A 10,118-nucleotide genomic window follows, 5' to 3' on the forward strand; every position below is an offset into this window, starting at 1 on the left:
CTAGCTGCAGCATGTTAAGAAGGGTTTTTTTGCCCTGCTGGGCTCCCAGGAGTTCTTTGTAGTGCTGATTGCTGCAGAGGATTGACTGATACTAATGAAAATCTGTCTTAACAGGGGGAATGGGCTCATTCCATGCTATGATCAATTCCATGGTGCATGTTGTCATGTACTTCTACTATGGACTCTCAGCAGCAGGACCTGCCTTTCAGAAGTACCTGTGGTGGAAGAAGCACATCACCGCCATCCAGCTGGTGAGTCTGTGCTGCGGAACAGAGCATGTGCCCATAGCCTCTGATGTGGGGGACAGGCCAGCCCTTATACCTATGAAAGGTGAAGCCAGCAGCTGTAATTCTGTTCTGTAGCCTCTCATGCTGGGTTTCCAGCAGCTCTGGCCCACTGTGGGCCTCTTGGTAACCCTACCAACGTCGCTGGAGTGGGGGTGCTGCTCAGCCTGCTGCCCCTGGGCTGCAGCCACATTGAGAGGAAAAGAGGCAGATGCTGCCTTGAGACTTGTGCCTGCCTCTTCCAGCTGCTGCTGACTGCCTCACCATAAGGACCTCTGCTTCAGAGCGGGGAAGGAGCCTGTTGGCTTCGTTTAGAAAGAAGGTCTCTAGTGGGATCCCTGACCCTGCTCCCATGAATAACTTGTCCCTGCTCTGCCTTGCTCCCAGGCACAGTTCGTGATTGTCTCCATCCACATCTCCCAGTATTACTTCATGCCCAGCTGCCAGTACCAGTTCCCCATCTTCATCCACCTCATCTGGATTTATGGGACCATCTTCTTCATCCTCTTCTCCAACTTTTGGTACCAGTCCTACACCAAAGGCAAACGGTTGCCCAAGCTGGCTCAGCAAGCAGCCCAGCACAATGGTAGCAGCATCCATGAGAACGGCACTGTCACCAACAGCAAGGTTAAAGCCAACTAGAGGGAGAGACCCTCCCAGAGCCAATGAGAGCCCCGGGGCAGAGGCAGCTGGGACCTGTTCCCCTGCTCCTGGGTGCCACTAGCCAAGTCAAGTGCCTACAGACTCGTACCCCTGTGCCCAGCCCTGCTGTCCTCTGCATGCCCAGCCCCTCTGCTCTGAGCAGCCACTTCTCCTGCTCCTGGGAGGGCTTGTGCTGTTTCTCAGTGTTGCTGAGCAGAGAGGCAGCTGCCTGCATCACAGCTGTGGGGCTGCAGTCCCATTCCAGTGTTTCCAAAGGAACTTTCCCCAAGTGCCTACATCTGGCCTTTCTGCCTGGAGGCCATTTCCTTCTGAGTAGGACCAAAAGAAGAGACTGTTCCTTGTCCTGGTGCCCTCTCCTCTTCCCTGTCTCATCAGAGCCTGTGCGGATGAATAAGCAGACTTGTCCCTGGCTGCTTTGCTGCTGCCAGCTCAAGTGTGAGTGCTCCTGCTCTACCATGCCATGTGCCACTTTGTTCCATGCCACAGTGCTGCATGTTCCTTCTGGTCCCTGCATGCCCAGGTGGGGGGTCCTGCCCTGGTGTATCTGTGCTCAGGCATGGCTGTGGAGAATGTAGGGGCAGTGCGTGTGGGACTCAAGGGCCCGGACCTGCCCAGTACAGTACACATGCCGAGTGCCTAGTACATAGTGGGGTTGTGACAGCCTGAAATGCCTCTTCCACATGATAAGCCCAGGTTGCCTTGCCCTTCTGTGCCTGGGCTGGGTGCTCAGTGTGTGCTATAGCCACACTTGCCTGATCCTGTATGGCAGCTGGTGGCTTGCTCCAGAGTGGTGGAGGCCAAGCTCAGCCTTGTCTTGGATCACTTCCATTCCTGCAAACTCAAGACTTGAGCAATAATTGCCCCTAGAATCAGCTCCTGGGCTCTCCTGCTTGGGATCAGCCCCACTCTGGCCCAGTGTGATCACAGAGGATGGTTGTAGTGTGCCCTGCTGTGGTGTAATAGTGAGCACCTCTTGCCTCTCTGGATCTGACTGGGCCTGGGTGAAGGTGTACTCTGCCCCACAGCAGGGCAGTGCAGCAGCTCTCCTGGGCCTGGTGCCCATCACCTGCTCTGGCTGTGACCAAAACCGTGCTGACAGCCTTGAGGAGGAGGTGAAGGAGCCAGGCCCTGTCAGATTGGGCTGCTCTTCTATCACAAATAAACAAATAGAGGAGAAATGACTCTGCCCTCTTGTTTTCCTGGCTTTGGTGTGCTCAGAAGCTGTTCCAGGTGCTTGGTCCTGCCCAGTGTGGTTAGAGGCAGAGCTGGGAGAAGCAGCTGGAGTAGCAAGTTTGTGTGTTGGGGGGAGAGGGTGATAGCAGTTTGCTGATGAAGCAGATGGCAGATTATTTCCAAGTGCTTTAGTAGAGCAGTGCTCAGGGCAGGAAATGTGTCAAGGCTCCTGTTGTGAAAGTAGCTCCACCCTGTGAAAGAATGGCTGGGGGGGAACATGGGTGCGGGCTAGGACCTGGGCTAGCTGCCCAGGAGGAGCTGCTGCTTTTCAGAAATCCCAGGAGGCTGAGGTGGCAGGGAATAGAGACCCTGGAAACCCAGGTGCAGTCTGGTGGTGGTTTCTGCATCTGCTCAAGCCAGAGCTGCTGCCATCTGTGAATGCCCCTGCAGTGTGGATCAGTGCAGAGCATAGTTTGGGTTGGTCAGGGTTGAGAGGTTTATGTTGCTGCTGCCTTGCTCTTGCTACAGAAGTGCATCTTGCCTAGCTGGCCTATGTTGTCTCTACCACTTGAGACAGTCTGGCTTCCCTTCAGAGTTGTTGGGGTGCAGTGCTGCCTTCCCCATCACCTAGTGACTGGGACCCTCCTGAGCACGGAGGCCAGCCTAGGTGCTGACTCTGGTCTGGGAAGAGAGATGCTTGTGGCCAGGAGGAATGCGTTAGGCCAGCAGGCCTCTGGAAGCTGTTTCACTGGAGGTTTGGTTGGGGTGTGGGAGGGTTTTAGTGGATGTCCAGCCAAAGTTCTGGGGCAGGGCTTGGTGTGAGGGGAGACTTTGCTGACCCTGCCTGAGCTGCTGTACGTATCAAGGCCATGCTCCAAACTGTAGGAAAACCTCTTCAAGTGCTCTGAACTGGTGTGACTGATATGCCTAACTGCTCGTGGGTGTCACCCCATTTTACAGGGCTTAACGGCCTTGCATATATGAAGCCTTAAAAGGGGATCTGGACCCTGCCCTGTATAGTGTTCTCCCAGTTGTTGCTGCCTCTCTCGGGGCAAGGACAAGCAGGAAAGCTTGTTCTGGTCCCTGCTCAGTGCTCACAAGTCACCACTTTGGGGCCTGTAGGTGAGATGGAGCTTTTCCCATCTAGCCTCCTTCTCCTGCCCCACCCTCAGCTGGCTTTTGGTAAGGACAGGACTGTCTTTGCTTTTGCCCAAAATAGCAACAATACTTTAAACTACTTATGCTTGGTGTTTTAAAATGGGCTGTTCCCTATGTGTGCTCTGCTCTCCCTTCCTCCAATTGTTCCTGTTAGCTGTGATCTTTCCATGACTGGTAATTTATATGCTGTCATGGTCAGTCTGGGCTGCTGCTCTGAACTGAATTCACACCTTATATGGCAGTGGTTCCTGGGCCTGCTGGGTCAGCGCCCAGCTCCTTCGTCTGCTCCTCCTCACTCTAGGGCAGTAGGAGCAGTATGGGACCAAAGGAAGACACTACACTACCCTCACCTTCCAGTAAGGCTCAGAGGACTTTCAAGGGGTGTGTAATGCACAGCTTCTGGGGGTGGGTATGTGCTAAGGCGAGAGGCAAGACAAGGCTCTGAGAAAGATAAACTGCTATTACATTAGAATGTAGAAACTACACCAGCTTTCAGGCATATGAAGCCTGTGCTCTAGTGTGAGGAACCACTGGAAGCCTTAATCTGCTGTGGGGCTACAGGGCAAGTCTGTGCTAACTGCCAGTGCTGCACTGCAGGGGTGGGGGGCAGGGCTCCTACAAGAGCAGCACAGCACTGGGGAAGAGCCTAACCTTGGCAGAGGGGTTCCTGCCCCCTTTCCCAGGAGGTAGAATGCTCCCTCTTCCTCCCTTGGACCTCCTCTGCTCTTCCTCAGGTGGCTAAAGGAGGGGGGAGGGGGGTGCATTGACAGCCCTGCTGGGAAGGGGCTGGGCTCAGCTGCTGTAAGCTGTTTTTTTGCAACTATACCCTATATTGGCAATAGAGGTGGGGCTGGCCTGGTGGGGGGGGGGTGCATAGTGGCTGGCCTTAGCACAAGTTGGTAACAACACCACCAACCTTTGGAGGTTCCAGCTGGCTTAAAGCTCAGGAGGCAGAGTAGGAGCCTGGCAGGAGGTCCTGAGAGGAAGGTGAAAACAGTTAATAATAATCCACCCTCAGCTAATCACGGGCTGAGGGGAGACATGGGCTTTGTCAATCTGCTTGATCTGCTTTGCACATGCCAAGGTCCTAATCAGCTGTGCAGTGTCCCTGGCAGCCCCTGTCTGTGCTGGTGCAGTTGAAGGACACCTCAGTGGGTCTTGGGGGCAGCCCCACAACCTCAGATGCCACACCTCCAATGTGCAGAGCAGTGTGGCCATGCTGGCACTTGCTCAGGTAAAGGCTCAAATATGCTCCCTGCACCAGCTTAACTGAGCCTGTAAAAAAATGCATTTTCTGAAGTGCTGGGGAGTCAAACTCTGATAAATGCCAGCTGAGGCCTGGTGCCTGCATCCCTGCATGCAGCCTCACCTTGGCACCAGGGCTTTCCTTCAGGAAGAGGGGAAGACAGATCAGGGCTGCTGGAAGAATATATGACTAAGGGCCAGGCCCAGAGTTGATGGTGCTTTGGAAGTCTCTTACCTGATATCCAAGCTGGCTGTGGCAATGTAAACTAACCTTTGGTTTGCATCAGGCTTCACTGTGTTTGCCAGTGCCAGCCTCTTTCTCACCATTGGTGGGAGTAGAGCTGTTGCTGTATCTTTCCAGCCTCTGCCCCTCCTTTTTTTCCAATAGCATTTGGCTTCTAAACTCCCTGCAAAAGTAGCTGTTCTACCCTAGCATCCTAAGAGCAGACAGCATGGGCTGCAGCACAGAGGCAGGGTGGAATAGAACAAGGATAACTGCTGTGTGCCACCAGCAACAAGGCCCCAGACTGCTCTGGCACAGCTGATCACAGCTGGTAGTAGCCTATAGAAGCACAGTAAGGCACAGCTGTCCAAGAAACAACAAAAGCTGGAGCCACAGACATTGTATGCTTTCAGTTGAGCCTTGGTGGGATGGATACAGAAGTACAGCCATTGCACAACATCCTTCTCCCAGGACTTCAAGGAGGTGCTAGGCTCAGGCTGCTTGCAAACAGGTCCTAAAGAACAAGAGCTTCACCACTTGCCCAGATCCCAAAGCTCAGGGAGGAAGGGTTTGGGGTGATGTGAGTCACACCCTTTCCTTCCATCAGACCCCATCAAAAAGTCAACATCAAAAAGTCAAATGAAAGCAGTTTATTAACATTTAAAATAACTGTACAGTGTTGTAAGCCAAACTTCCCCCTCTCCCCCCAACAGCCCCGTGCACTCATCGGATACCCTGGTGAATGATGCTGCTTTTGGCACTGTTGGCCTTCTCTTTCTCCTTCTTCTTTATGGGGTCCATCTCAAAACAGCGCCAGAGCCGCAATGTTTCATCAGCAGCTGCTGAGGCCACTGTTGCACCATCAGGGCTCATAGTCAGGTTCAAGACTCTAGAAGTGTGACCTGAGGAAGAGATGGTGTGCACTCAAGACTGGGCTGATCATCGCATGCCCTGGTCCCTCTGGTTCTACCACAATGGTCACATTGACTCCCATATGCTCCATAAGCCCCACAAGCTTGCATAATTCCCCCCCCATCATGCTGCAGAGCATGGATTCACACCCTAGGCATGCATTTGGAGCAGTGGTGTTGCTTCAGCAGCCCACAGGTGCCTCCTCCTAGCAGCATGCTCCAGACTAGACCACCAGTCTGCTCATACCAAGGATTAAATCTGCCTTCAGCCTCTAGCAGCTTTCCCTTCCCCAGGCAAAGAGCCCAGCCTACCTCGCAGCTCAGTGACCTTGGCCATTGTTGGATACTTCCATATAACCAGCTGATTCTGTGAAAAGCCATGGCCTGAAATGAACTCCTTGTAGTTTGTTGACCACAGGATAGAGCAGACCTGGAAAGAGGCAGTAATGCAGGTAAGACAAGCTGCCTGGGCTGATGCTCATCACCCAGAGATGAGCGTCCGTCCCCTCCTTTCCCAGGCCTCTGGGCCTCAGGAGCCAGCAGCTCTGTATAGGTGTCCTGCCAGAAGGTGTTTATGTCTAAGCTGATGTTCCTTACCTGGGAATGAGCATCAACAGTACTGAGGCAGGCGCCAGAACACACATTCCAGAGGCGGATATGTCTGTCACTAGTCCCACCTCCAGTGGCTAGAACATTTGACTGCCACGGACACCATGCCACAGCCTGAGAGAAAAGGGTTAATTCTAAGACATGCAAGAGGCAACTTGTGCACAGCCACTGCTGCATGTCTGCCTTGCACACGGATGTGCCCACAGCAGCCCTGCACTCACCTTGACAGCACCCTGGTGCTGAGTGAAGGTCTGTACCGGAGCAAAATCCCCACTGTCTCCCTGGGTGCATGGCCAGATGTTCACCAGGTTGTCATTGCCACCGCTGGCCAGGTAGCGGCCATTTAGAGACCACTTGAGTCCACACACCTCCTGTGTGTGGCCAGCAAGTGTGGCCACATGATGCTCAGCCACTCTGACATCATGGTGGTGGATGTGGCCAGTCCGTGCCCCGCTGCAGAGAGAAGGCTTGCAGGGTCAGCCTGGCACATATTTTAACCAAAATCCATTCTTGTGCTATTGCAAAACTTGTCACAGGCTTTAAACCAGCATTACCAGCATCACTGGCCTGTTAGCATGAGCAAAGCAGCCACAGAAGCTCTTCACAACTTCAGCACAAAGGGCAAGAGAGAAGAGAGGCCTTCTCCACACAGTTCCAAGAGAACAGGCTGAGTAAGAATCCCAAGCCAGGAGAGAAACTCCTCTCTGCAGTCCCCACCCTGCACAACTTACAGATCTAGGATAGGAATCTGCAACAGTTGGACACTGCCCTTTACCCACCCCCACCCACTGCTTTACCTGGAGAGGATGTAGCTGTTCCAGCTGAGGGACCCCACACGGGAAGAATGGCTGGTCATATTTCTGAGACGTTTCTGCTGCTGTATGTCCCAGAGCTAGAGAGGCAGAGCAAAAAGTTCTCTAGAAAATGAGGAAACCCAGCCCTGTTGCTTTGCCCTAGGATCCTCACAGCACAGGCTCTGGCATTCAACAGTAAGGGAGCAGAGACCAGTTTGTATCTCACACCTATAGAACAGAGGGTAACTCCAGGTGTCAGAAGACCCCAAAACCAAACTCTGCCCTGTTGCGGCAGTTGGTCAGTGGCTATGGCTGGATGTGGACATTTCCACCCTGCACCAGGTCAAGGCAAATCAAGTGTGCATTGCATCCTTCCTGTGCTAGCCAAGCCTTTGCCCCAAGGCCCCACAGCTCCAGCAATCCCTAGACAACACCTCTAGTTTTACTCCTGCGCTCACCTGGACCTCAGCATTACTTGTGCCAACAGCAAGGTAGTTTCCTTCTTTAATCCATGACAAAGAAGAAACATAATCATCTGGGTGCTCCATCTGCAGCAGCTGGATAATCTCCCCAGAAGTATGATTCCACAGATAGACAGAGTTGTCCAGAGCCACTGCCAGGAAGTTCTGAGAGCTCCAGTCAATGAGATTCAGATCTACAATTTGGAAGAGCAATGCAGGTCACGCTGTGCTTACCTGGAGAGCCCTGCCCTTCACCAGTGCTGATGCCAGATCTCCCACCTGCACCAGCTGTGTGTGCACACACACATGCAGGTAAGGGGCAGCCTTCTGGGTGGCAGCATGCCCAGCTAGTCCTGACCCAAGTCACCCACACAGCACTCTGAACCACTGTTCTATACAGCTACACAAGGACACTCCAGAAACGGTCTGTGCCAGCCTGAGTGCATAAGATACTGCAACAGCTCAGTGCTCCAGTTCCTTGGACTACACCATCCTAGGAACTGCACTCAAGTGCAGAATGATCTCAATGCCCAGCAGTCAACACTGCAGCCTACTTACAATAGTCATTGCGGATCTCCGGTGCATCCAGGATGCGGTCTGGCATTGAGGGAATGTATCTGCCATTCTTCCTGCTGGATCCAGGTGTCTTTTGCTGACTGTAGAGCACTTTCAGCTTATTCTGATAGCCTGTGTGCAGAGGAACATATTTGTTAAGCTGAGTTAGTTTGCTCCCAGCTGAGCACCACTCACACAACTAGAAATCCCTTCCAGTGAAAATTAAGTCCTGAGAGAAGAGATACCCTCAGAAGAGCACAGTGTGCTAACATCACTGACAGTATTAACTACCGATTCCTTAATTCACAGAAGTTCAACTGACGGGCACTTGGTTTTCTGTATCCCATTAGTGACAGTAAAGCTACAAAGTGCACAGCAGAGTTGGAAGCTTTTGCAGACACAAGGAAGGTTTGCCGCCTGCAGTACCAGTGAGCAACCGACAGTCATTTCAGCTTTCATAAATAAATTCACTGTAGCTCTTACACAGCCCCTCAACCTCAGGAACCCTAAGGAACCTCCAGTGTGCACAGGAACTCTGAGAAGAGGCCAGCTGGTCTCTCGCATGCCCACACACAGGGCCTCCATGTTGTTCCCCTGCCCTGATCAGAGTCAGCTCACACAGACCCTGTATCATACCTTCTGGAGCATTCTGTGGCTTTCCACTGAGGCGGAGGATCTTTGCCTCTTCTATATCAAAGCCATTCAGATTCACTGCCCAGGCTTTCTGTTGCTCCTACAGAGACAAATCACCCTCAGTGAGATATTTTGAAACACAAAGCCCATGCTACACTTAAAACTGCAGCTGGCGAGGATACACCTAAGCCTCCTTCTCCTAGAATCATGAGGTATATAGCTGTGCTGTGGAGTCAGCTACAGACAGGCAGCTCAAAGTAGTTTTTCCCTCAGGCATTGGCACACTGTCCTCCTCACATTTTCATACAGAAGAGTGCAAGTTCAGTGTTTCATTGCCAGCCGGAAAAGACACAGCCACAAGGAACCAAATGCTTCATAAACACATTTTGAACACAATGTACACATTCCAGAATAGCTCCCCATGTAGACATTGTCCCAGAATAGCTACCACCAGCAGTTTCACTGTGCACAGGCTTACAGCTTTGTGTCTTTGTAACCCACTATATTTTAAAGCCTCATTAGCCCAAACCTGAATTTTGCTACCAGAAGTGGCACAGACTGGAGTGAATGGAAGCAGAGGTGTAAGGCTCTATGTTCTTCCCTGTGCCTAGGGAAATGACTCCACAGAGCAGCTATGCTTAGGCTCCTGTGTAGCAGTTCTGTACCCCTTCCATTCACTCTACTACCTCATTCCCAGGCTCCTGAAGCCCAGAGCTGGAAGCAGCAATGGCCCCATGCGCCTGCCTGATAGAATTTACAGTTTGCTTCTCTGTAAAAGGCCAGGAAGGATTAGGTGTTTGGTAGTGATCATCATAATAATCATAACTTAGCAACATGCTCACCTTCTTGGTAGGGGACTCCTCAGCAGGGTCATTCTCTTTGGTTAGGAGGAAACTGGCTATCTCCATCTGCATAGTGCTGCGGTTGGGAATGTAGCGATCCCCCCCAGCCTTTGTTGGGGTGCTCTGGATTTTAGATCCTGATTTACCTGTATCCACATACATAAATATTGTCTTACACCTATTGATCAGCCTGTATTAGAGCTTTCAAGAGACAGCAAAGCCAGCACTTTCCCACATCACACCTACCAGACAAGCAGGACTCAGAGAGCTCATGCCAACTAAGTCACATTTCTGTGTGATAGTTGTATAAGGGCACTAAACTCTGGTTAGGGACTGTCAGGAAACAGCTCCTTAGGTCTAGTGCAGCAATTCCAGAGTTCACAGATAAGGGAAGCATGCAAAAACAGTGTTACAGCATGTAAAGCTGTCAGCAGGCAGCCTCACCCACACTTGTCCCAGCAGACAGCTGTGCCCGCAAGGCTCAGCTGGGGGTCAGCAGAGCGGAGAGCACTGCCCACCGCCCACCTCATGCCGGGGAGGAGGAGGTGGGCGACTCCTGGAGCCAGG

The 10,118-nt window shown here is 52.3% G+C and overlaps 2 protein-coding genes across 2 annotated transcripts in view; one reads left to right on the forward strand and one right to left on the reverse strand.

Moving 5' to 3' along the window:
* ELOVL1 (ELOVL fatty acid elongase 1) overlaps positions 1-2,128 on the forward strand; it is a 3,820-nt gene extending 1,692 nt beyond the window's left edge. The window contains exons 6-7 of the mRNA XM_010079085.1: positions 115-251; positions 672-2,128. Coding sequence (XP_010077387.1) covers positions 115-251; positions 672-926 — 392 coding nt within the window. The 3' untranslated portion in view covers positions 927-2,128. The remainder of the gene's footprint in view (positions 1-114; positions 252-671) is intronic.
* A 3,249-nt stretch (positions 2,129-5,377) lies between these two features.
* Positions 5,378-9,692, reverse strand: CDC20 (cell division cycle 20). The gene is made up of 9 exons (XM_010079086.1): positions 9,552-9,692; positions 8,713-8,809; positions 8,080-8,208; positions 7,519-7,715; positions 7,064-7,158; positions 6,488-6,719; positions 6,255-6,380; positions 5,970-6,087; positions 5,378-5,648 (listed from the first exon to the last, which is right to left on the reverse strand). The coding sequence occupies exons 1-9, from the start codon at positions 9,621-9,623 to the stop codon at positions 5,470-5,472; spliced, it is 1,245 nt and encodes a 414-aa protein (XP_010077388.1). The 5' UTR covers positions 9,624-9,692; the 3' UTR covers positions 5,378-5,469.
* Positions 9,693-10,118: the final 426 nt, after the last annotated feature.

Source organism: Pterocles gutturalis, unplaced genomic scaffold (assembly GCF_000699245.1).
Source record: "Pterocles gutturalis isolate BGI_N339 unplaced genomic scaffold, ASM69924v1 scaffold34108, whole genome shotgun sequence".
Taxonomy (NCBI): Eukaryota; Metazoa; Chordata; class Aves; order Pterocliformes; family Pteroclidae; genus Pterocles; species Pterocles gutturalis.

Excerpts from the sequence above, each read along its gene's own strand:
- CDC20 (XM_010079086.1), bottom strand. The coding sequence starts at position 9,623 with ATGCAGATGGAGATAGCCAGTTTCCTCCTAACCAAAGAGAATGACCCT. Across the intron at positions 7,159-7,518 it reads CAAGTAATGCTGAGGTCCAG|CTCTGGGACATACAGCAGCA; the intron begins GTGAGCGCAGGA and ends CTGCCTCTCTAG. Across the intron at positions 6,088-6,254 it reads CTGTTGATGCTCATTCCCAG|GTCTGCTCTATCCTGTGGTC; the intron begins GTAAGGAACATC and ends GCCTCTTTCCAG.